At 40.9% G+C, this 27282-nt stretch overlaps 1 protein-coding gene across 1 annotated transcript in view; it reads left to right on the plus strand.

Moving 5' to 3' along the window:
• The first annotated feature begins 4030 nt into the window (after positions 1-4030).
• Positions 4031-27282, plus strand: part of zgc:153184 (uncharacterized protein LOC751652 homolog) — a 69517-nt gene continuing 46265 nt past the window's right edge. The window contains exon 1 of the mRNA XM_060833617.1: positions 4031-4372. Within this exon, the coding sequence (XP_060689600.1) occupies positions 4367-4372 (6 nt within the window). The 5' untranslated portion in view covers positions 4031-4366. The remainder of the gene's footprint in view (positions 4373-27282) is intronic.

The raw sequence follows: 27282 nt of genomic DNA on the forward strand, positions 1-27282 counted from the left end.
TAACCTCTGTTTTCTGGCTAGAGCATCAGTTGAGTCAAACATTTGTTTACAAAGAGCATTCATCTATCACTTAGATGTAGACAGGGTCAACTATATTAACTGACTCCCTAAACCCAACCATGTATCTTCAGTTCCTGCTTTCTAGAGATTAGGTTCCTCCAAGAGGAGACCATTGAATAAGAGCCTTAGCACTCCTTGTACTATTGCACCTCATCAGCATGAGAAGATCGATAGAGACCATCACTTCTCAAACTCATCCACAAGCAAAGAATAAATAATCAAAAGCTTGATTGAGAAAGATGATAGCACTGTTGTACAAAGTGCCTTATTTGTATCAAGTGTAATAGTGGAACAGAAAGTTGACACTCAGGCACAGAAAATACTTTAATTTGTTTATTCTTTCTTTTCTTACACTTGAGTCTTCACACCAGTGCAGCTAAATGTGAACAAACTTGCTGACTGCCTTGTTAAATTACCACTTTAGTGACTTTACTGGGTATCCTCTGATTGTAAGGGGTCTAAAGGGCTCTGGTTTGCTGGGGGCTGGGCAGATGAAACCGCCTTGGCCTGACGTAATAGAAATGTTTGAGTTCCTAGCAGAGAGGTAGTGGTGCAGCAGGGAATCTCTAGCGTGCTTGGCTATTGCTCATTCCCCCAGTTGATGCGCAATAGCTCCTAAATCACCCCTTGAGGGGATGGGCCATGCCTTTCAGCCCTCTTTTGTCTTGCCAGTGAATGAATGTATCCATGGTTGAAGTGATAGACTGAAGATGCCCATGCATGTTTGGTTGATACTGCTTGTTCTACTGAACCTGGTTCTGCATGGCTGCCTGCATCAAGAACATTGATGCAATGGGGAGGTGATGGCCTAGTGGTATTATTGCTGGCCATAGACCCAGATAATGGGGACCCAGGTTTGAATCCCACCATGGTAGATGGTGGAATTTGAATTCTGAGCAAGGGTCACCAGACACGAAACATTAACTCTGATTTCTGTCCACAGATGCTGCAGACTTGCTGAGCTTTTCCTGCAATTTTCATTTTCATTTCAATAATTCAGAGTTTGATGATGACCATGAAACTATTGCTGATTGTCAGGAAAAAACACATCTGGTTCACTAATGTTCTTTAGGGAAAGAAACCACCATCCTTACCTGGTCTGGTCGACATTTGACTCCAGACCCATAGCAATGTGGTTGACTCTTACCTGGTCTGTGGGCAATTATGGATAGGCGACAAATGCTAGCCTAGCCAGAGATTCCCTCATCCTGTGAATAACAAAGAAGTGCTCATATGTCACAGCCACAACATCAGAGAACGGGAGCAGACTCCTCTGCCCTTCACTCCAATTTGAGCATGATCTCTAGCACCTCTGCCAGACATTCCTCTGCTCGTCTTTGTTTCTTCATCATCTCATGCATGGATGAGTCCATCAGTTCAACATCTGTACTAGACTCAGCAGCAGCCAGTTCTCTAGCAGACCCCTGAGTGTGAGAGACATCAGCCGTTTCTTTCTTCTCTAGCTGCAGGTCTGTGTCAATGTTGTGTTCACAAGCCTACCCGAGATTGATTACCCACCAAGGTGAATGTTTCTATGTTGGTAGTATGTGGGAACAAGTATTATGATAATGTATTATCTTTCACTAGATGGCAATAGATATTCCATTTCCCCTTCAGCAAAGGCATGTTCTCCAGGCTCTCCTGTCAGCTTGGTGTGTTATTGTCAGCCACCCTCGCCCTGTCTGTGCACCGTCACATTAATTCATATTCCTCACAGAAAAAAGAACCAATAAGCAACAATTGCAGTGGTACATGAGAATTCTGCCTGTATTGATATAGACAGATATGCCCAGAGCTGTGATTGTACATGTGTTACTAGTAAGAAGAATGTTGTATGGAGCTAAGGTGTTCTGATTGAAAGGTTATTTGATGTTGTCAAACAACTAGACTTGATGCAAATCAATAAAATATTATCAGATATATGTGCCTGAGATATCTGTGGGATGTGTATCCTGAAGCCATGCCTTTTGGGAGTATTTTTCTCCCATGAAAAATGATCAGATGTATCTATTCTCCTACTTGTGATGAAAGGCCAATGAGCTAGTAGTGTGTGAGTTGCTAAACATAGTAGTTCCTTTTATGTTATAAATTTGCGTCCATGTAGATATGCAAGAGACAGCACTAGTGTGGTACAATATTGCTATACTGGTGACTGTAATTAAGTGATAGACAGTGATTGTACATGGTGCACTTGATGAAGATGCCCAGTGCTCAATCTTACAAAAGACAGTACCCCTGTAGTAGGAAGCTCACAATGCTTATCACACCCACAGGAGCATGACGCATTGAGCAGACAGTGGTGGGATACCTGCTAGTGCAGCATATCATTCATCATCTTGTGTCACTGGAATGATGTTTGTCTGGAGCCACACATGGGCACAGAATTCCACAGCCACCTCTGTCCAGGCTGTCATCATCAGTTGGAATGGCCTGCTTAGATTAGATTAGATTAGATTTCCTACAGATTCCAACCAGTCCACACCGACCCTCCGAAGAGTAACCCGCCCAGACCCATTTCCCTCTGATTAATGCACCTAACACTATGGGCAATTTAGCATGACCAATTCACCTAATCTGCACATCTTTGTGACTGTGGGAGGAAACCGGAGCACCCGGAAGAAACCCACACAGACAAAGGGAGAATGTGCAATCTCCACACAAACAGTCAACTAAGGCTGGAATCGAACCTGGGGCCCTGGCGTTGTGAGGCAGCAGTGCTAACCACTGAGCCACCGTGCTGCCCTTTTCTCCTGGATAGCCTACAGGAGAACCTTTAGGCATGTAGCTAAAACATGGTGAAACTTTTTGCTGGGCCTCAGACATATCCAGCTGGGAATGATGTCTGGAGATTGAGTGATGCTCCTGAGTTATAGGCAGTGAGGTGCTGTTCGAGAGCCTTTTAAACCCAGTTGTTGGTACCCAGAAGGTCCTTGGAGGAGGAACTAAACTTGGCGGTCATAACACTTGGCATTTCACCTGCACTGAGTATGCAATGAGCTGAGGCCAATATAATTGTGGGAAAAAACCTAACCTGTCACTAAGTGGGGATACCTTCCTTTAGCACCGCATCAACGCAATCTGACAAGAACCAAGATTCAGCTCAAAATCCACCCATAGCAACACTGGGCAAAAAGTCTACGGACTCAAGATTTATGTTTTCGTCGGATTGGCCCCACGTTCCTGAGTTTGCATTAATATCTTCCCGCCTCATTTTCCAACGACCTTTTCTTATGAATCTCTATAATCCTGTCCGTGATATCCTGTGGTAGGCTGTACCCTTTTAGTAGTGGCTGTAGTCTGACAGCCCTGCGTATGGGTCATTTCAATTTGCTGATTGTTATCTTCATTACAGCGCATTTCCTTCACTTGCCTGAAAGCTGGCTGGTTTCCGTTCAATGGCTTCCTGCCAACAGAAAAAAACACAACCGACCTTCTCATGTCAAAATGAAAAAGAGGAAGTGCTCAGAAATACCATTTATAGGAATTAAACTTTAAGAAAAAGTTCTGACACCAAATATTATAATGTTTAATATGTTTAAATTTTTAAAATATAAACAACAAATGCAAAAACACACACATCAAATTGACTTTAAAATACGAATAAAATATTTCAAACAAATATAAATAATAACATTAAAAGGTTATTTATCGTTGATCCAGTGGTTTGTGCATGCAGTTAATATTTTCAGGGAAAGTTGAAAACATTTTAGCACGTTTTCTCGAAATGTCAAAAAAACTACACAAACTTTTGATTGTATTTACTTGAAATGTTCATTACCACCGCGTGGATTGCAACTGTTGGGAGAAACTTTTTTGACCCAAAAGCTTAAATCGGGGCCAGTGTTTTCAGTCTGCAGCGATGAGGAACGCCTCGGAAAGAATCTGACATGTACACGCTGTTTGTGGGAGAACAACAGCTCTCTATCTACTCCAGGAAGGGAACTAACTGGTTAAATCACTGTGCGGTCGACCGATTGAGATTAAAGCTTTGGGTCATATTATTACAAAGACCATATAAACTTTGACCATTCGGGGAATCTAAACAGAACCAATCCATTTGTAGTTTGCTCCGCTTTTAGACGTTTAACCACCCTCCACCCCTCCGTTTCTAATGGTAGACTTTGCTGGGTCCTGATCAGCCTCTGACCACAGAGTTGTGTCATCGGGATGTGTGAAGCTGAGAGACTGGGTAGCATGTGTGTTATTCCAGTGCATGACTTTGTGATCTGAGAACAGAGAACACAACGGCTATCTCTCTCGGATCAGTTACACACAAATAACTTGCTGGCCAGGACTCCTGGAGAAAATGGAGGTAAGGTGAACTTGGCAGCTACATTACAGATCGCCTTTATCGAGATGTGTCACTTTCCAATGCTCGGGAACTCTCTCTTCATGCTTCTTCAATCTCCTGTCCACCCCACTTGACTTGTTCATGTCAACATATGTACTCGTGTTAAAAGAGCATAGAGTTTGTGGCAACTGTATTCACACTGCAAACCGTTGTTTTAGCTTGAAACTGCTGTGTGTGGAAGTTACAGATTAGACTGTGGTTTACAATAAAGTTTTAATAGGGAGAAGCAGCTAATTGACATCGATAAATGTAAATATCGAGTGCAACTTCGGTGAATCTTTTCTCAACATACCGAAGTTAAGATCGAGCGAGAAGTTAAGAATCATAAATCCTCTGTCTTCAGCGGGAAGTTTTGCAATTTTCTTTGTCGCATTTTGAATTGAACCCCCCAATTAAAATAAATAATTAAATGTATGAACTACAGATCCGAGCCATGGAGATTAGTCAGTGTATCCAGGTATTAAATGGTGCCTATGACCTGCCACTTTATCCAAAAATACGTTGAAATAGCTTGAAATAGAAACTCATTAATATTGAGCAGTAATTGGAAAATAAATTCACGTAAAGGTAAATGAAGGAATAGTTTGTTTTCGTTTACAGAAATGAAAATGATAATGTTTTGCTGCGAAAATTGACATCCAATGTACAATGTACAGTATCCTTATTTATCACAATATTGCAACAACCCATCAGCATTGAGTGTCTTAGCAGTACGTGTGATCCATACGCTTTAAATGAGCTCTATTTCTGCACCTGTCTTTAAAGTGGGATATCCCGAGGTATACTTTCCTTTTTGGCACTAAGGGTGTGAAAAGTTATAAATTTCTGTATAGCTAAAGTGTCCAGTGAAATGCTTAGTAATGAGGCCTTTCGTTACATAATTCAGACAATGATAACATTAGTCTGATGCTGGGGAAGGGTTAAAGAATCCTGTACTTTGCTGCTGTAGAATACTGTACAAAACTACAGCAAATGTGGATTCACTTTTATTGTAAATTCTGCTATTTTCATGAGTTTTATTAGCTCAAAAAAACAACAGATGGGCTGGTACTTGTTATTTGTTTGTTCACAGGATGTGGGCATCACTGGTGAGGCGAGGTGCCCATCCTTAATTGCCCTTGAGAAGGTGGCGAGGGACTGCTTTCTCAAAGTGGTGCAGGAACACCCATAGTATTGTTAGTGAGTTCCTACGGCTAACAAATTAAAACAGTGTGAGATTCATTCTTTGATCTGTGCTGAGCTTGCTTATTTCAGGGTCAGCAGAGGGAGACTAGTATCAACTAGGGTTCCCTTTTCTGATTTTTAGAGATTGACTCCTCTCTAGCAAATGTGGATACTGTGTAAAAAGCTTCTCCTTGATGAATAGCTTATTGGCTAGATATACAAGCTAATAACCACTTGGAAGAGGCTTCTGGTGCCTATGGAACTGATTTGCAGTTTGTTGCTGTCCTCAGAAAATAAAAGACAAATATTACTGTTCTAATAAAGATTTTTTTCTTTCTTCTCTAAACCATTTATAGTTTTCTGACTTTTGTAGCAGTGTAAATAGCCTCATTAGGATGCATAACATTTCAGGAAAATGTTAGTTCTTTAAAATTTACTGGGGTGGAGTACCAAACATTTCAGCTGGAATGAAGGAAGCCTTTATATATAAATGCACACATAGTTCATTCATTATCAAAACATTAAAAAAATACTTGTCAGAAAAATCAGGAGGTGTTATGTGTGCTATGATTCATCAAATCATAACAGTGTAGCAAAAAGCCATTCACCCCATCAAGCCCATGCTAGCCGTCCTGGAGATTTGTATAAGGATTAATACATTTTATTCTATGAGCCTTAAACTGTAGCAAATTTGAAATTACACACAGAATCCACTGGGAATTTAACACTGAGTTGGTGCAGCAATCTCAGTAATAATGTTTTGGATTATTTTTTCAGCTTCAGTATTATTCATTATATAATTGATAAAAGTGAATCTATAAATGTAGCTAAAACTAATATATACTACAGCCACAAAAGAAGATAAGGATGGTAAATGGTAGAAAAGGTCAATTTTTTAATGAATTCTTAGAGTGAGGTAGCTGCTTTTAATAAGATAAATGAGAGAGATTTAAACTATGAAGACCAGTACCTTTCTTGATAATTAGTTTTTTAAAAAATCATATTATCATAAAATCATGGAATCCCTACAGTGTGGAGCAGGCCATTTTGCCCATCGGGTCCACACCAACCCTCCGAAGAGCAGCCTGTCCCCTCTCCTAGCTCTGTAACCTTGCATTTCCCATGGTCAAACCACCTGACCTGCACATCTCTGGACTGTGGGAGGATATCCACATAGACACAGGGAGCATATGAAAACTCCATACAGACAGCCTTATCAATGAATGATATTGAACTTGTATTTGACAGAGCTACATTTGTCTTCTATATATGACACAGAAATGATTTTCTGACTTCCATTGTCAACATTGCCTGTGTTGTTTCAGTGACTTATTATTTTATTCACAGAAAACAGATTTGTCAGTACCTTCTAACATAATTAAAGATACTGCACATTTAGGAAAAATGAATTATCTCATGCATAATATTAGGCATTTTGCAGGGCCATTTTGAAATCAACTTTAGGGACAACAAAGAACTTATGATGAGCCAATTATTCTCTTGAAATTAGGCTCTCAATGGTAACTTTATCATTATGTCTTATAGTTACTGTGAAACATGACATTGAAGTACTGTGGAAATCAAGGAGTTGATTTTGGTCTGAACCTGAGCCGATCTTACTCATCACTAATACACTTGGAGTTTTGGTCACCTTGTTATAGGAAGGATGTTTTTAAACTAGAAAGCATGCAGAAGAAATTTACAAGGCTATTGCTAGGACTGAAGAGACCGAGTTATATACAGAGGTTGGTCAGGCTAGGACAGTTTTCTTTAGAGTGTAGGAGGCTGAGGGGGGTTCTTATAGAGGTGTATAAGATCATGAGGGGCATGGATAGGGTGAATGCACTCAGTCTTTTTCCTGGAGTTGGGGAATCAAGGACTAGAGGGCATCAATTTATGATAAGAGGCAAAAGAATAAATGTGAACCTGAAGGGCAACTTTTTTACACAGAGGGTGGTATGCATATGGAATGAGCTGCCAGCAGAAGTGATTGAGGCAGTTACTTTAACAACTTTTAAAAGGCATTTGGACAAATACATGGGTAGGAAATGTTTAGAAGTATATATGGCGAAAGTGAGGACTGCAGATGCTGGAGATTAGAGTTGAGAGTGTGGTTCTGGAAAAGCACAGCAGGTCAGGCAGCATCCAAGGAACAGGAAAATTGATGTTTTGGGCAAAGGCCCTCCATCAGGAAAGCCTTTCCTTAGAAGTATATGAGCCAAGTGCAGGGAAATGGGGTTAACATGGATGGACATTTTGATTAATATGGACCAATTTGGGCCGAAGGGCCTGTATCTGTGATTAGGACTGTGTGACTCTATGACCCTACAAGTTTCTCATTAGGAATTCTCAATGGCTATCTGGCCAATTGGATTGTAGACAACATTCCCCCTAGCCTTTCTTCTGGCTGAATGGGCCTGTAAAGTCCATGAGTGGCAGCGACCTCCAGAACCGGAAATGCACTGACTGTGTCTGATTCTGCTAAGACTGAGGGCAGTGTATTGAGATGGAGAGAAAATTGGTCAGAAACAGAAACCAAAGAGTAGGAATAAATGGATTTTTTTTCTGAATGACTAGTGTGGTAATGCAGGGATTGGACCCCAGCTATTCACAATATATGTTAATGATTTAGGTGAGGGAACTAAATGTAATATCTCCAAATTTGCAGATGGCACAAAGCTTGTGGAAGGGTGAGCTGTGAGGCAGATACAGAAATGTTGCAGTGTGATTTGAAAAGGTTGAATGAGTGGGTAAATATGTGGCAGACGCTGTATAATGCAGATATATGTGAAGTTATCCACTTTGGTAGCAAAAGTAGGAAAGGAGATTATTTGACTGGCTGTAAATTTGGAGGGGGGGATGTGCAATGAGCCAAGGGTGTCCTCATGCACCAGTTGCTGCAAGTAGGTGCAACAGGCAGTAAAGAGGTAAACTGTATGTTGGCCTTCAAAGAAAGAGGATTTGAGTACAGGAACAAGAATGTCTTACTACAGTTTTACAGGGTGTTGGTGAGGCCACACCTAGAATGTCGTATGAAGTTTTAGTCTCCTCATCTGAGGAAAGATGTTTTTGCTGTGTAGGGAGTGGAGCAAAGGTTAACCAAATGGATTCCTGGAATTACAGGACTGGTGTATGAAGAGAGATTGAGTCGGTTAGGATTCACTGGACTTTAGAAGAGCTGGATTTGGGAGTCTCATAGAAACCGATAAAATTCTTACATGATTGGATAGATTAGATGCAGGACGATATTCCAGATGATGGGGGAGTCCAGAACCAGTGGTCATAGTTTCAGGATAAGGGCTAAATGTTTAGGAGTGAGACGGGGAGAAATTTCTTCACCCAGGGAATGGTGAGCTATGGAATTCGCTACCATAGAAAATGGTTGAGATGAAAATTTTTAGAAGAAAGGTGAATTGCTCTTGTGGGTAAAGGGATCAAGGGACATGAGGAAAGATGGGATTAGGGTATTGAGCTTGATGATCAGTCATGATCATATTGAATTGCAGAGTAGGTTCGTGGGGTTGAACATCCTGCTCCTGCTCCTATCTTCTATGTTTCTATTTTTAAATGTACTGAACCTTAGAGTGGCTGTGCGATTAGAGGGAATGTTGGTCATACGAGTAGGCCATCAGACTCTTGATCCTACTTCACCATTCAAGTTCATGGGCTGATCTTCTACCTCAGTGTCATTTCTATATACATTAATCCCTTGATATCATTTCTATCTATGTTGTTAGCAGTTTGCACCTTGAACATAACTCTAGGGGGGTAGAGAATTCCAAAAATTCACTATCCACTGACTGAAGAAACTTCTTATCTCAGTCATAAATGGCCCGCCGTTTGTTCTGAGGATCTTTCCATTGGTCTTGTCCCAGCAGCCAAGGAAAATATCTTCACGCCATCTACTCTGCCTAGTCCTCTAAGAATTTTGATGAAATCATCTCTCATTCTTTTAAACTCGAACAAGTGTAGACCTAAGCTCCTTAAACTCTTTTCATACGACAGCCCTGCCCAGGATTTGGAGCATAATTGTGACCCAGAGCTCTGAAGAGTCCGCTGTGTTTGGGGATAGGGACAGGTGCCCTAGACAGGAGCGTCACGGGGGTCTATAATTTTCATCCCTGCCCCAGTCCCACCATCCCATCAATACGTCTGGCAAACATACACTTTACTTGGCCTGTGGAACGAAATCCTTCTGATTCTTCAGTGACCAGACTGCCTGCATCACTCAGGGTGTGCTCTTTCCAAAGTACAATCGAAGCAGGAAATCATTGATCATCACATTCTCTTGTGATAAAGGCGAACACACCATTTACCTTCCTAATTGTTCGTTGCATCTGCACATTAGTTTTCAGTGATTTGTGAACAAAAAGACAAAGATTCCTTTGGACCTCAACACCAACCTCTCACTGTTTTAAAAGTATTCTGAAACTCTCTTCCTCTTAACATAGTAGATAACACATATTTCCACTTGGTTTTGTGTCATCCACAAACTTAGAAATATTATTTTTGGTCTCTACATCCACATTATTGATAATATAGATTGTAAACATGCATTGATCTTTGCTGTCCCCATTAGTCACAGCCTGTCAAACTGAGAATGACTCATTTGTTCCTCCTGTTTCATTTCTGTCATCTATTCATTAATCAATGCCTTCATAATCCCCTATCTGATGGGCTCAAATTTTGTTTATGAACCTTCTGTATGGGACCTTTTCAAAAGTCCCCTGAAAATGCAAATGCACCATATCCACTGGTCCCCCTTATCTACTCTGCTGGTAAAATCCTCAAAAAACTCCAACAGGTTTGTCAAACATGATTTCCCCTTCATATGTACATCAAATTTTTTTATAACTGTCTTGTTAACACATCATTTATAATAGGTTCTAGTAATTTCCCAATGATTGACATCAAGCCATCAGGTGTTCAGCTGTCAATTTTCTCTCTCCCTTCTGCTTTCAGGGACCTCATATTTCAGAGACCTAACACCTGTTTCAGGGAATTGCCATGAGGCACCTGAAAAGAAAGGGGCTTCATAAGTTTAGCAGAAGGACAGATTAGCACAGACTATCTTATTGCTAAAATGTCAATGTTGCCATTTGATAACTGAAAAATGAGTGCCATAAATATCAATTTTCAACCTCATTTGCAAACAAACCATAAAAGATCATGTGATGCTTCATGCTTCAATGCATAAAGAGGAAGTTCCTCTGATATTAAATTTATAATTGTAATAATGTTCACTTCAGTCATTTGTTCCTTGTGTACCACTTGGCTTTACCAAATTAAGCTGAAAGCCAGAAAATGTCATCAAAAAGCACAATCATACATTGGGAATCAATGTATTTTATAGTGTGCTAAGAAAACAGAAAGTTGTGATGTATTTTTTATCTTCTGTTTGTGAACTGTAGTTGTTGCAAAATTATATAGGGTGTGTATGCAAACGTTAAAATTAAAAGTGAGCCTTGAACACAAATTCGGAAGTAATATCTTTCCCCTCTCACTCTAAACCTATGCCCTCCAGTTCTGGACTCCCCGACCCCAGGGAAAAGACTTTGTCTATTTATCCTATCCATGCCCCTCATAATTTTGTAAACCTCTATAAAGCCACCCCTCAGCCTCCGACGCTTCAGGGAATACAGCCCCAGCCTGTTCAGCCTCTCCCTGTAGCTCAGATCCTCCAACCCTGGCAACATCCTTCTAAATCTTTTCTGAACCCTTTCAAGTTTCATAACATCTTTCCGATAGGAAGGAGACCAGAATTGCATGCAATATTCCAACAGTGGCCTAACCAATGTCCTGTACAGCTGCAACATGACCTCCCAACTCCTGTACTCAATACTCTGACCAATAAAGGAAAGCATACCAAATGCCTTCTTCACTATCCTATCTACCTGCGACTCCACTTTCAAGGAGCTATGAATCTGCACTCCAAGGTCTCTTTGTTCAGCAACACTCCCTAGGAGCATACCATTAAGTGTCTAAGTCCTAAGATTTGCTTTCCCAAAATGCAGCACCTCGCATTTATCTGAATTAAACTCCATCTGCCACTTCTCAGCCTATTGGCCCATCTGGTCCAAATCTTGTTGTAATCTGAGGTCCACTACACCTCCAATTTTGGTGTCATCTGCAAACTTACCAACTGTACCTCTTATGCTCACATCCAAATCATTTATGTAAATGACAAAATGTAGAAGGCCCAGCACCGATCCTTGTGGCACTCCACTGGTCACAGGCCTCCAGTTTGAAAAACAACCCTCCCCCATGGAGGTCTATAATACAATCCCAATAAGGTGATCATCCCTTTCTTATTTCTCAGTTCCACCTAAATAACTTCCCTGGATGTATTTCCAGGAATATCCACCCTCAGCACAGCTGTAATGCTATCCTTATCAAAAATGCCACTCCCCATCCTCTCTTGCCTCCCTTTCTATTCTTCCTGTAGCATTTGTATCCTGGAACATTAAGCTGCCAGTCCTGCCCATCCCTGAGCCATGTTTCCGTAATTGCTATGATATCCCAGTCCCATGTTCGTAACCATGCCCTGAGTTCATCTGCCTTCCCTGTTAGGCCCCTTGCATTGAAATAAATGCAGTTTAATTTATGTTAATGACTAACAGAGGAATAAAGCTCAGACTCAAGTGAACAGTTTCACAATACACCAAAGTTTTCATGGACAGTCAAACACCAATATTCACAATTGGTGACAGTGCAGTTCACATTTTCCCTCAATTTAGGAGACCTAATTGGATTCACTCATTGATTATCTGTCCAGTTTTCTGTTAGGGAGGTAAATGAAGCCTTCCTGCAATATTCAAGAATGTTGATTCAACAACAGCATCAACTGTGATTTTGCCACATTGATGACTTTCATAAGGTGAAGGGCTACACTGATTGTATGCATGAAGTATTCATTCAACTAACAACATCATTAACAATATCAACAATACATAGCATGGCAGTGCTTTTATTTCATCCTTTTATGTATACAGTGTAACTCCAATAGAAAAAAATGCATATGAATGCAAGCTTTAAGGAAAATATAAGATACATTCTCATTCTAAGTGAGTGTAACATCAGTCATCTTTCGAAAGAAGAAGGAAGAGTCGATTGCTGACTCCTCGACATGGACGGCATGATGACTCAGTGGTTAGCACTGCTGCCTCACGGTGGCAGGGACCCAGGTTCGATTCCAGCCTCAGGCGACTGTGTGGAGTTTGCACATTCTCCCTGTGTCTGCATGGGTTTCCACCGGGTGTTCCAGTTTCATCCCACTGTCACAAACATGTGCAGATTAGGTGAATTGGCCGTGCTAAATTGCCCATAATGTTCATTAGTCAGGGTAAATGTAGGGGAATGGGTCTCGGTGTGGACTTGTTCGGCTGAAGGGCCTGTTTCCACACTGAGATATGCAGAAAACCATAACCACGAACAGTTTGATATGCAGGAAAGAACAAATACAACAAGACACATAAGACTTAGGTAAATACAGTCCCACTCAGAAGGCACTGGGGGACTCCAGAAAATCTTCTAATGTTCTGAGTATCCAGGGGGAGAGCTTTACAATATCTCTCAGTGAACCTCAGAAAAATAAAAACTGCAGATACTTTAAGATATTTGATATCGAGCATTGGCATTTAAAGGGAGCTCCTGCAAACCATGAAAGACCAAGAAAAAGGTTATGTCCAAAAGCAAACTAGCCACTGTAACCAGGAAGACAGAAACAAAGAAGATGAAGAGAAAACATTCTATAAACCGGCTGGAACCAGCTAAAGCTTCCTATTCAAATATCACCTTACTCTTTCCACTGAGTTTCAATGGTATATTATGTAAGCCATGTACTTTCATATTCTTCATTGGAAAATAGGCTTACTCTGATTGAAATCTCCAGCTGAATCAGTAGGAACAGAGAATATATTGATCGTCATCATCAACCTTCACCATAGTTTGCACTTCACCACACTTGTTTACTTCAAATGCAAGTTCAACAAAAATATGCACACGAAAGATCAATTGATGCTTTATTAAGGAAATTTTGGATTAAAATTATAGGCTTGTTACATTGCAAATAATAATTTAAATCTAATGATTAGGAGTGTTTTAGAAACTTACGAGGTTCAACAATAAGTAGATGAAATGGAAAAAATAGAACGACAGTAAACTAACCAGGAATATCAGAACAAAATTTACAAGCATTTAAAAAGGAAGAGAGTTGCTCAAGTAAATGTTGACTCTAGATGCAGACATAGATAAATTATTGTAAGGAATGCAGAACTGGCATAGATATTGAACAAATATCTTGTGTCTAGCTTCACAATAGAAGACCTAAGTTACACATCAGAAATAGAAGGCAATTCAGGGCCTAATATGAATGAGGAATGTAAACAATTAGTATCTTCAGAGCAAAAGTATTGAAGATGAAGCTTGAAGGACTGAAATTAGACTAAGGCTGAGAACAATATTTGGTCTCTTAGGAAATTAGGCATGTATGGAGCAGGCAAGTAAGTGAAATTGAAGCTGATCATATTAAATGGTGGACCAGACTCAAGATGTCACATGCTGTATTCCTGCTGTACATCTTATGTTCTTACATATGGTGATAGTTTAGGCTAATTATTACTCTCTTGGGAATGCAGCTCACTTGATTGCTGTTGCTTTGTGAATAGAACAGATGACATATTCTGAATGTCTAAGGACACATTCATTTAGTTACTGTAAAGTTTGGCGTGAGTGATAGACTTAAGTGTGTAATTTTGAACATACAGATTGATCTGTACCATTTCTTTAGATCAATCATGGGGGGGAGGGGACAAACTGGATGTTTAAGAAGGAAATTGAAGGGAAAGTTAGAACAAGGGAAGTCAAGAAAGACAACTATATCAATGAGGCAGAACACTCAGAAAGATATCATGCTGTAAGGTTGAGTGAAATAGGAGTTGATGGGAAGGGTGAGGGCAGTAATAAATTAAAAATACGATACATGAATGCACGAAGCATTAGAATTAAGATGGATGAGCTTGAGGCTCTTTTGGAAATTGGCAGATATGATATTGTTGGGATAACTGAGATGTGGCTTCAAGTGGACAGGGCCTGGGAAATGAATATTCAAGGCTACATGTGCTATCGTAAGGACAGACTGATGGGCAGAGGGGGTGGGGTGGCCATATTGATGAGGGATGATATTCAGTCCCTTGCGCGGTGGGACCTAGAATCAGGGGATGTAGAGTCAGTGTGGATAGAGCTCAGAAATGCTAAGGGTAAAAAAACCCTCTTGGGAGTTATCTACAGGCCCCCAAACAGTAGTCTGGATGTCGGATGTAAGTTGAATCAGGAGCTGAAATTGGCCTGTCGCAAAGATGTTACTACTGTTGTTATGGGGGATTTCAACATGCAGGTAGACTGGGAGAATCAGGATGGTATCAAGAAAGAGACTTTGTGGAGTGCCTCAGAGATGGATTCTTAGAACAGTTGGTGCTGGAGCCGACCAGGGAGAAGGCAATTCTGGATCTGGTGTTGTGCAACGAACCGAATTTGATCAGGGACCTCGAAGTGAAGGAGCCATTGGGAAGTAGTGACCATAATACAATAAGCTTCAATCTGCAATTTGAGAGGGAGAGGGTACAATCGGAAGTGACAATACTTCTGTTGAATAAAGGGAACTATGGAGCTATGAGGGAGGAGCTGGCCAAAGTTCAATGGTGCAATACCTTAGCAGGGATGACAGTGGAGGAACAATGGCGGATATTTCTGTGTATAATGCAGAAGTTGCAGGATCAGTTCATTCCAAAAAGGAAGAAAGATCCTAGGAGGAGGCATGGGTGGCCGTGGCTGACGAGGGAAGTTAAGAAACATATAAAGTTAAAAGAGAAAAAGTATAACATAGCAAAGATAAGTGGGAAAACGGAGGACTGGGAAGCTTTTAAAGAACAACAAAGGATTACTAAGAAGGAAATAAGCAGAGAAAAAATGAGGTATGAAGATAAACTGGCCAATAATATAAAGGAGGATAGTAAAAGTTTTTTTAGGTATGTGAAAGGCAAAAAAAATGGTTAAGACTAAAATTGGGCCCTTGAAGACAGAAACAGGGGAATTTAGGGCGGCACGGTGGCACAGTGGTTAGCACTGCTGCCTCACAGCGCCTGTAGACCCGGGTTCAATTCCCGATTCAGGCGACTGACTGTGTGGAGTTTGCACGTTCTCCCCGTGTCTGCGTGGGTTTCCTCCGGGTGCTCCGGTTTCCTCCCACAGTCACAAAGATGTGCGGGTCAGGTGAATCGGCCAAGCTAAATTGCCCGTAGTGTTAGGTAAGGGGTAAATGTAGGGGTATGGGTGGGTTGCGCTTCGGTGGGTCGGTGTGGACTTGTTGGGCCGAAGGGCCTGTTTCCACACTGTAAGTCTAATCTAATATTACGAGGAACAAAGAAGTGGCAGAAGAATTGAATTGGTACTTCAGATCTGTGTTCACTGGGGAAGACACAAGCAATCTCCCTGAGGTAACAGTGGCTGAAGGATCTGAATTTAAGGGAATTTATATTTGCCAGGAATTGGTGTTGGTCAGAAGGTTGATAAGTCCCCAGGGCCTGATGTCAACATCCCAGGGTACTGAAGGAGGTGGCTCGAGAAATCATGGATGCATTGGTGATTATTTTCCAGAGTTCAATAGATTCGGGATCAATTCCTGCGGATTGGAGGGTGGCTAATGTTGTACCACTTTTTAAGAAAGGTGGGAGAGAAAAAGCAGGAAATTATAGACCAGTTAGTCTAACCTCAGTGGTGGGAAAGATCCTGGAGTCTATTATAAAGGATAAAATTACGACACATCTGGATAGTAGTAACAGGATCGGTCAGAGGCAGCATGGATTTATGAAGGGGAAATTATGCTTGACTAATCTTCTGGAATTTTTTGAGGATGTAACTCTGAAGATGGACGATTGAGATCCAGTAGATGTAGTGTACCTGGACTTTCAGAAAGCTTTTGATAAAGTCCCACATAGGAGGTTCGTGAGCAAAATTAGGGTGCCTGGTATTGGGGGCAAAGTACTTCCTTGGATTGAAAGTTGGTTGGCTGATAGGAAACACAGAGTAGTGATAAACGACTCTGGATAAACAATTTCGGAATGGCAGGCAGTGACCAGTGGCGTACCGCAGGGATCAGTGCTGGGACCGCAGCTTTTTACAATATATGTTAATGATATAGAAGATGGTATTAGCAATAACATTAGCAAATTTGCTGATGATACTAAGCTGGGTGACAGGGTGAAATGTGATGAGGATGTTAGGAGATTACAGGGTGACCTGGACAGGTTAGGTGAGTGGTCAGATGCATGGCAGATGCAGTTTAATGTGGATAAATGTATGGTTATCCACTTTGGTGGCAAGAACAGGAAGGCAGATTACTACCTAAATGGAATCAATTTAGGTAAAGGGTCAGTACAGAGGGATCTGGGTGTTCTTGTACACCGGTCAATGAATGTAAGCATGCAGGTACAGCAGGTAGTGAAGAAGGCTAATAGCATGCTGGCCTTCATAACAAGAGGGATTGAGTATAGAAGCAAAGAGGTTCTTCTGCAGTTGTACAGGGCCCTGGTGAGACCAAAACTGGAGTACTGTGTGCAGTTCTGGTCTCCAAATTTGAGGAAAGACATTCTGGCTATTGAGGGAGTGCAGCGAAGGTTCACGAGGTCAATTCCTGGAATGGCAGGATTACCTTACACTGAAAGACTGGAGTGACTGGGCTTGTATACCCTTGAGTTTAGAAGACTGAGAGGGGATCTGATTGAGACATATAAGATTATTAAAGGATTGGACATTCTGGAGGCAGCAAACATGTTTCTGCTGATGGGTGAGTGCCGAACCAGAGGACACAGCTTAAAAATATGGGGTAGACCATTTAGGACAGAGATGAGGAGAAACTTCTTCACCCAGAGAGTGGTGGCTGTGTGGAATGCTCTGCCCCAGAGGGCAGTGGAGGCCCAGTCTCTGGATTCAGTTAAGAAAGAGTTGGATAGAGCTTTCAAGGATTGTGGAATCAAGGGTTATGGAGATAAGCAGGAACAGGATACTGATTAAGGATGATCAGCCATGATCGTATTGAATGATGGTGCAGGCTCGAAGGGCAGAATGGTCTACCCCTGCACCTATTGTCTATTGTCTATCCCACACATTTGAAAGGTTTATAATATAACTGCAATTTTGCTGAATATCTTCAGATAAATAATCTCTTAAAGTGTCCTCATTACATGATCAAGCTGTCCTTTAAGTCAGTCCGATGTCCAAGTTTTAACCACTGTTCCTTGAAATTCATTGCATTGTGATAGCTGTCTAGAATTGACCATGGCAACTCTGAACCTCTTGTACCTTACTATCCTGTACCTGAAAATATTGTTCTTCATTTATTTTATTCCAGTAATGTTCCTGTCTATCTCTTTCTAAATTCTTTGTTTGAGCCTAAAGGCACCGAGGATATGAAGTCATATTTCACTGTTCATGGACTGTAATTGTTTTGGGATTGGATGGTTAATTTGTAAGTGCATGAGTGAAATTGAAATAGACCAAACTACTTTTATCTTAAGACCATATGACCATTAGAGGGAGGAACAGAAGTAGGCCATTCAGAGAAATTGTGGTTAATGTGATAATCCTGAGGTCTACTTTCTTCCCTGTTCTTCACTACCTTTCCACATCTATCCTCTCAAGACCTCTAAAAATCTTGTATATTTCAATAAGGTTTCCTTTCATTCTTATTTATTTCAAAATTTTCACAGAACCCCTATGGTGTGGAAACAGGCCATTCAATCCATCAAGTGCACAATGACTTTCCGAAGAGTACCTAACCCATACCTGTCCCTACCCTGTCCCTGTAAGTCTGCATTCCCCATGACTGCACATCCCTAGACACAGTGGACAATTTACCATAGCATATACACCTAACCTGCACATCTTTGGAATGTGGGAGGAAACCGGAGCACCTGGAGGAAACCCATGCAGGTGATGTACCAACTCCACATAGACAGTCACCCTAGGATGGAATTGAATTCAGGTGCCTGACACTGTAAGGCAGCAGTGCTAACCACTGAACCACTGTGCACCCATGCATGGTTTATCTTGTTAATTTGTGATATCATCAACATAAATCTGTTCCCCAGGATATTATTGATTTCTTTTGGGTGTCCTGAGTACCCATTCCAGTATCCACACACTAATCATTTTACATGCCATTTGGACCATCATGTGATAGCTCTTTGTAAGAGCTAACCATTTAATTCTGTGACCTTGATGTTACCCCATGATACCATTTTTACTTTTGAAGTATTAGTTAAGTGATCAATAACTATAGAATTCTGAAGAGCAGAGAGAACTAGGCATTCCAGTGCATGAGTCACAAAAGGTTAGTATGCAAGAACAGCAAGTTGTTATAAATTTAATCTTTGAAGGCAGATCAGAAGAAGTTTACTAGATTTATAGCTTGAATGAATTGTCTTGTGAGGAGAAATTGGACAGGCTGGCTTGTTTTCACGAAAGTTGAGAAGAGCAAGGGATGATTGATTTACATTTAATGAACCTTAATGGTCATGACAAAGTTGACGTGAAAAGAATGTTTTCTCTGGGATCAGTCCAGAACTAGAGATTACGGTTTTAAAATTAAGAATCACCCTTTCAGTTTAAAGTTGAGAAGAATTTTCTTTTCTCTGAAGTGTTGTGCGATTTTGGAATTCTGATCCTTAGAAAATGGTAGAAGCAGCGTCACTGAATACTTTTAAGGCAAATTTAGATAGATTCTTGTTAGATGAAAGAATCAGAGGTTATCAAGGATGGATGAGAATGTCAATTTCAGAACAAAAACTGATGTGCCACCAATTTTATTGAATGGTAGAGTGAACTTAATTATGAGAAAGTGAGGACTGTAGATGCTGGAGATCAGAATTGAAAAGGGTGATGCTGGAAAAGCACAGCAGGTCAGGCAGTATCCAAGGAACAGGAGGATTGACATTTTGGGCGTAACCCCTTCATCAGAGGTGTTTGTGGAAGGGGAAGAGCTGAGAGATAAATGGAGGAGTGGGGCTGGGGGTTAGGTAACTGGGAAGGTGGTAGGTGGATGCAGGTGAGGGGTGATGGTGATAGGTCAGAGAAAAGGGTGGAGTGGATAGGTGGGAAGGAAGAAGGACAGGTGAGACAGTTCAAGAGGATGGTACCGAGTTGGAGGGTTGGATCTGGATGAGGTGGGGGGAATGGAGTTGAGGAAACCAGTGAAATCGATGTTGATACCGTGTGGTTGAAGAGTCTCAAAGTGAAAAATGATGTCTTCTTCCTTCAAGCATCGGTTGGCTAGGATTTGGCAGTGGAGAAGGCCCAGGATTTGCATGTCCTTGGTGGAGTGGGAGGGAAAGTTGAAGTGGTCAGCTGCAGGGCAGTGGGGTTGTTTGGTGCGTGTGTCCCAGGGATGTTCTCTGAAATGTTCCATGAGTTGGCATCCTGTATCCCCAATGTAGAGGAGATCACGTTGAGAGTAACGGACACAATAGATGAGGTATTTGCACGCGCAGGAAAACCTCTGCTGAATGTGGAAGGATCCTTTGGAGCCTTGGATGGAGGTGAGGGTGGAGATTTGGGTGCAGGTCTTACACCTCTTACGGTGGCAGGGGAAGGTGCTGGGAGCGGAGGATGGGTATATATTTGTAAAAGGCTACATGCCCTCTTTCTGTGCTGTATCAATTCTGTGTTTCTAAAGAATATCCAATTCCCTGTTGAACCTAATTCTACACCTCTTGGCCTTTGCATCCTTGATCACAATGACACACAACATAAATAATATTACCTTTGTTTCACCTCCCACTGATTCTTTTACCAAAGTTCTTACATTTGTGTTGCTTGGTTATTGACCAAAAGTCTTTAAACATAACAGTTAAAGGAATGTGAGAGCTATTTGACACACAGTGAGTTAAAGTTTCTTGCATTGATTTATAATTAATACTGTTCAACTTCAGCTCTGTATCCATGCTTTGTTGTAATTTACAATATGATCCTGATTTTAACCTGAAATTTTCCAGCTCTGTATATCATTCAAACCAAAACTTTTTGTCATTTTGGCATGATTTTATTCTATATAGAACATTTCTAAGCTATCCTACTGTTCTCACATATTAGGCTATCTCGCCAGAAAGATATTTATTAGAATACTTCTGCTTCAGTTGTGAAATGGATTTGTTGGATTTGCTGCTGGTTTTGTGCACTCTACAGTTGAATGAATTAAGTTTTCACTATTTGTGCAGGATAGGAACTCTGTTGATTAGTGAGAAGTGTGAAACTGCTTCATGATTGGCTGGTTTCCTATCATTCTACAAAAGGAAACAAACTACCTGAAAAAAAGACTTTAATTGGTATTTTGGCTGATTGACATTAAAACTTACAATCAAGGTATTTCTAAAAAAACAGTAAAAGATGTTTTAGACTTGAGCCAACATGTTGTGAAGTGTGCTTCCTGTCAGCTGATCAAACAGTGACTGATGGTATTCAGTGGTTAGTCCTCAACTGAAATATCCTGCCTTTCAATCATAAGCCTGTATGGGGAAACAAGTGTTAATGTATGTAAGTTTCAGATAGGTAAACATTAACTTATACTATTTTAGATATAGTAAGTAAGGAAGCTATTGTAGTTTGCAATGTTAATACCATGAAATGTTAGCTTTCTGTTAAATTGGTAATTGATTTCTTACTGTTGCCCTAATTGTATATTACACTTTTTTTGAATCAATTCAAGATGCTGTTGTATAGTTTTGTTTTGCTGCAGTCATTATGTCTATTGCAATTTTTCTGTACAGTTAAACTAATTAAGAAATTAATGGAACACTTTACGTTTTAAATAGACACAGTCCTCCTCTGGAAATAGCCTTTTTTTGAAAGCGAAACTTCTTTTAAGCCAATTGTGTTGCTTATGAATGTTATGTGTTCTAATAATTTTTCTACCTCTTGAATGGAAAATGTGGTCTCTGTGTTGTAACCAGTGGGCGTTAAAGGAACCATCGAGACCATCGTTCCAAGTTTACAGTTGAGAAAGAGGTTTATCTGAAAACTGAAGTCATTTGTTGTCTCCTAATCATTTCCATCTCCCTCCCAATTGTTTTGCCTTCCTGTTTGCATAAGAAGTAGGAGCAGGAGACAACCATATGAGTCTGCTGCAGGATTTGCTGTGTTCAAGGCTGACTTGTGCTTCAGTGTTGGTTTCCAGCTTGCTCTCCATATCCCTTGATTGTCTGTGACACCAAAGATCTGCCTACCTTTGCCTTAAGTATGTTCAACAATGGTGTATCCATGACCCTGTAGGCTAGAACCCTTTTAAATGAAGATTCTCTCAACCCTTTTGAATGAAGAAATTTTCCCTTCATCCTAAACTTAAATGAACAGTCTTTTGATCATGAAACTACCCAACCTTGTTCTAGATTTCCCAGCCAGAAGAATATATGAGCAGAATCTTCCACTTCACTGAGTGGCATAGGCGTTGACAATAAAAATGATTTTAAAAGGAAGGAAGGGTGATCTGGAAAAAAAAACGATTTGCACACAGTGTTGTTAGGGTATGGAATGCACTGTTGGGAAAGTGTTGTTTAATTGAGACATTCAAGAGGGCATTGGATGGTTATTTGGATAGTAATGTGCAGGGATATAGGGAATAGGCAGGTGTTTTGTGCTAGGTGATCAAGCTGGAACAGGTACAATGGGCTGAATGGCTTCAATTTTGCCTGTAATAATTTTGTGAAAAGGAGGGAAACATAGAAAATGTGAAAATAAAACAGAATATTAATGCTATGAAAATAACTTTGAGTTTTCTCCGAAGATTCTTGCATTGCTTTCTAGTACATATGGTGATACAGGCAGCTTGTCACCGATCAAAGCACTGAAAGGTCAAGGGGATGGATATGTTTCTGAGCAGCATTGTACTATGGCAGGGTAGTGCCACAGACAATCAAGGACCTGTCTGATTCCAGCCTAGGGGGTTGGCCAGAGTCAGACATACGCTTGGTCCTGCCAGAATCCTGGGAGTGGACAACAGTCATTCCAGCAGGCCAAGTGTAACCGGATACATAAGCTGGGGTACCATAGTCCAGGATGTGGGCCAGTATTTCCTCTAATGAGACTACGAAAGGGACTGAGTATGATGACAGTGGATGGAAGAGCAGTTAGTGGTGAAGGAGGAATTGGAGATGTGGTAAACTATCCCAGTGAGTGAGCAGGAAGGTTTAGTTGTATGAGAGGATGAGATAGGTGAGAGCTGTTCAGTAGACATGATGTGTTCAATAGTGAGCATTGTAGTCCATGAGCCTTGGTGAGAGGCTTATGCAGTGGCAGAGTTAGAATATGGTGGACTTGTGATAGTGACGTAGCATAGAGAAGATAATAACCTTTACTCTTGTGTAGTATTGAAGGTCATTAACCTCTTCCTGTACTGCTACGTATTGCATTTCACACAGAACACTGCACTGACCTGGACTGCTAGCTCCAGTCAGACTGGTTGGGTTTGGCAATGTGGCCTCCTTTGCCAGTGAGCAGGATACATCACTGCACTTCCCTCCGCCTCCCCATCTACTATAACCTCCAGGTCTGTCAGTGAATAGATAAGCTAACTTGCCTTTTTTTGACTACTTCCTTGGGAACCATGGATTATTGCCCCAGTGAGAAAGGAAGGTCCTGGTTTTCAGCATCTGAATTGCTCTGGGGATTAAGTGTGGTACAAGCAGAGTGAATGTTGCAAAGTCCTGGCAGTTTCCTCTCTCCTGCTGTGTGATTTCACAACTGGTGCATAGTGGTCAGTTGCATAATTAATAAGATGAAGGGAGAAAGATTATTTGAGAAAAATCATCATGAGCTCCACTGAGCAGAGCATTATGAATCTCATTCAAAGATGCTTTGAGATGAATGTTTGTTTTCAAGCAATATCTCAATGTTAACCTTTTTAAGCCCTTCACAATATTGAATGTTTCCTGTCATTCTTCTAAATGTTAGAGAATGTAGGTGCAATTCACTCAGCTTCCTATTGCAGGATAGCCCTCTGGGCAGCTGTTGTGGCAGTGTAGTGTCCCTACCTTTAAGTCAGGAGACCAAAATTCAAGTTCCACCTGCTACAGAGGTAGTTAATAGCATTGCTGAACAGGTTGATTTTACGAAATGTCCATAGTCATGTTTAGGAAACAGGGGATGCCACAGACCATTTGTTTACAAGTGGCAACAAAATAAATAGGACAACCCTTTGATCCTAGGGATCAATCTTGTGAACCTTTCTTGTATTAGCTCCAAAGCAAATATATCATTATTTAAATATTTAAGACCAAACAGCACATAGGATTCCAAATATGGTCTCACCAGAGCACTAAGCATTTGTAGTTAGACCTCTTTGTTCTCATACTCTAATTCTCTTGTAACAAAGATCAATGAGTCATTTGGTTTCCCAAATACTTTATATGTCTGCATGCTAGCTTTTTGTGATCCTTTATATAAATATATCAAAATCTCTATTAAACTGAACAGTTTGAGATTCACTGAGACATATAATATTTATCAGACCTCTTTCTACTGCATGTACATACAGAACCTCTCTGCAACTGACTCACCCTATTGCAGCATCTATTCTGGGCTAGTTTCACTTCATACTTTGCCATCTGACCCTTCGCCAATGCATGTGTTCACCTGCAAGAAAAAGAAGATCTCCTTGTGTGCATGAATCCGCTTTGGATCCTTCCTCCTCTTCTCTGACCCCATCCATTCTTCTGATCTCACTGCTTGCTAACTGTGTACTCATTACATTTTCTGACCTCCTCAGCTATCTGAACAATCCGTGCATAGCAAAGGACTCCACTTTATCGTCTTACATTTCTGTCTCAAAGAACTTTGAGCTGAGTACATCATTCAGCTTTTCTCCTGTCACCTTCCCCTCCATGCTTGCTTCTTTGGATAAGAGTGCTTTTGCCAACCAACAGAACAATTTGCCTATCTCCAGTGTTGTCCCTCCATCCAGACTGCTCCCTCTGGCCTTTTACCTGCTCTTGATCTATTCAATGAGAACTGTTGATGTAACAGCCATCTTAATTTCTCTGCTCTCATCCCCCACTCTAACCTGGCTCCCTCAGAATTTGCAGCAATCTCAGATCTAATCCTGACATTGTAATCACACCCACTGACATGGGTGGTGCTTTGGTGTCTGTGTACCAATCTCTTCCTTGGTAAGGCTAACACCAACGCTCAGACCCGATCTCTCCTGGACGCGATAACCCCACTGTTAAACATCAAGCCATTGCTTCCAGTTTGTCACAGATCTCTGGAAATCTTCCCTCCACAGTTTCTCACCTCAGTTCTCCCAAACCAGAACAACCTGTTTCTATCATCTTCCCAGAATCCATGTACAGGACTCCATTGGTAGACACATTGTTTCAGTCCGCATGATTTTTCCTATCTTGATTCTTACTTTTCTCCCTTTGTTCAGTCCTAATAAGTTTGTATGAAAGCACAATTATTAGATCAAGCTAAGGATTTGGCCTTCACGTTCAGTGGATTTATTACTTGATAAAGGAAATTTCAGGGAAGAGTGAAGGGGCTATGCAAACCACCTATCATGAAATGAGGCATTTCTATAAATGTGTTGTTAGCTGGAGCTGAACAAAGACCAATTGAGGCTTGTTACTCCTGAGTAACAAGTACAAAACAATGAAATCTCCAAAAAAAAGGGGTGAAACTGAAGATAACAAGCATTCTCAATTTCGTTCAAGTCAGCCTTTTTCAAGCATACCACCTCTGAATATTGTGTCAACTAATCTTCTTCATTTTGAAAGGAAATGGTATCATGTATTGCTTTAAAACAAAACTATAAAGCAATTCCCACACTAGCTTATTTTATCCCCTTTAGCTTTCGATGTCTTATTTATGTTAAGTATTGAGATAGTGAGCTATTGTGGAATAGTTCTAATCAGTACTGGATGATTTCTGCCACTTCACACAAATAGCACCTCCCTATATTTTGTAAATCTGAAATGCTGAGGTGTCACTAATTTCTTTAAGTTAATTTCTGTGTTACATTAAAAACAATTTAAAAAGGGAAGTTGAAACCAGTTGTACTGCTTGTTTATAAGGTTTCCCATTTAGGCTAAGCAGTGTTGGCCTTATGCTTTCAGCTAAAGGAAGAATGAAGATGGTAGGATTCCACCATTCCATGTACTGTGGCTTGGGGGTATTCTTGCAGGGCGGACCTAATTCTAATTGCATTTTTCCATGCTCAGAAGTGGAGTGCTCGGCTGGTGACCAATGCTACATATTTTTTTCACTGAAGGTTTAGTACGTAGTGCACGAAATTGGGTTCTTTAGTGTCACTTTTTAGATTAGATTAGATTAGATTAATTACAGTGTGGAAACAGGCCCTTCGGCCCAGCAAGTCCATACTGACCTTCCGAAGAGCAACCCACCCAGATCCATTCCCCTACGTTTATCTCTTCACCTAAGACTACAGCCAATTTAGCATGGCCAATTCACCTAACCTGCACATTCTTCTGGACTGTGGGTGGAAACCAGAGCACCTGGAGGAAACCCACGCAGACATGGGGAGAATGTGCAAACTTCACACAGCCTGAGGCAGTTGTCTGGCACTGTGAGGTAGTAGTGCTAATCACTGTGCCACCTAAATGTTTTAGGTGCTTCTGAGTTGTGTTGGATGTTGCACAGTGGCTGAGTTGATGGGTGTGTACTAATTTGAGGCTACAGCTGACAATTGGCAGCTCAACATTCCAGACTCTCTTGGCTGAATACACGCTTGGCAGCTCGCAGAATACACCCTCACCAGTGCAGTTTAAAGGGATCATCATCTCTTTACAGCTTAATTGCTTGTTAATTTCTCCTGACTCTTTCTGCTTGTGATTGTCATTTTTAAGATTTCTGTACAAGCAGATGCAGCCAGACGTGGTGGGCACTGGGTCTTACTTTTAGGAATAGAGCATGATTTGGAGGATAATCAGAAGCCACACTGTGTAGAACAAACAAGAAGTAGAAGGGGATAAAAGTGCCAACCTACAGGGCCCTTTTTTTTGTGTGAAGTGAGTGTGAGGAGCTACATCAATTGGATACGAATTCCCACGTGGCTTTACTTTCCTTCTTTCACTGACCATTGCATTGTCATCCTAGCCAAAAGCAAAAATAAACACGAGCCTTCCAACCAAATTTACACATGTAATTATAAAATATAGCATGCACATAGGATTAAGGATTTTTATGCCCAAATCACAAAAAGGAGCATAAATCCAACTCATTAATGACCACCCTATTGGTCTACTCTTGATCATCAGTAATACAATGGAAGGGGTCATTGACAGTATTATCAGGTGGTGCTGACAGTGGTATAACCTGACTGCTCAGTTTGTATGCTTCCAGGCCAATTAGTCCTTTGGCTTCATTATAGCCTGGGTCCACACTTGGACAAAAGACCTGAACTCCAGAACTGAGGTGAGAGTGATTGCTTTTGAGATAAAGTTGCATTGGATGGAGTGTGGCATTCAACAGCACGAGCATAACTGGTGTCAATGGGAATCCAAGACAAACATTTCACTGGTTGGACTCATACTTTGCACAAAGTACGATGATGTGGTGTTGTTGATGGTTAATCACATCAGCCGCAAAACATCACTAGGAGTGTCCTCAGTCCAACCATATTCAACTGCTTTATCAATAATCTTCCA

Source organism: Hemiscyllium ocellatum, chromosome 12 (assembly GCF_020745735.1).
Source record: "Hemiscyllium ocellatum isolate sHemOce1 chromosome 12, sHemOce1.pat.X.cur, whole genome shotgun sequence".
NCBI classification, from domain to species: domain Eukaryota; kingdom Metazoa; phylum Chordata; class Chondrichthyes; order Orectolobiformes; family Hemiscylliidae; genus Hemiscyllium; species Hemiscyllium ocellatum.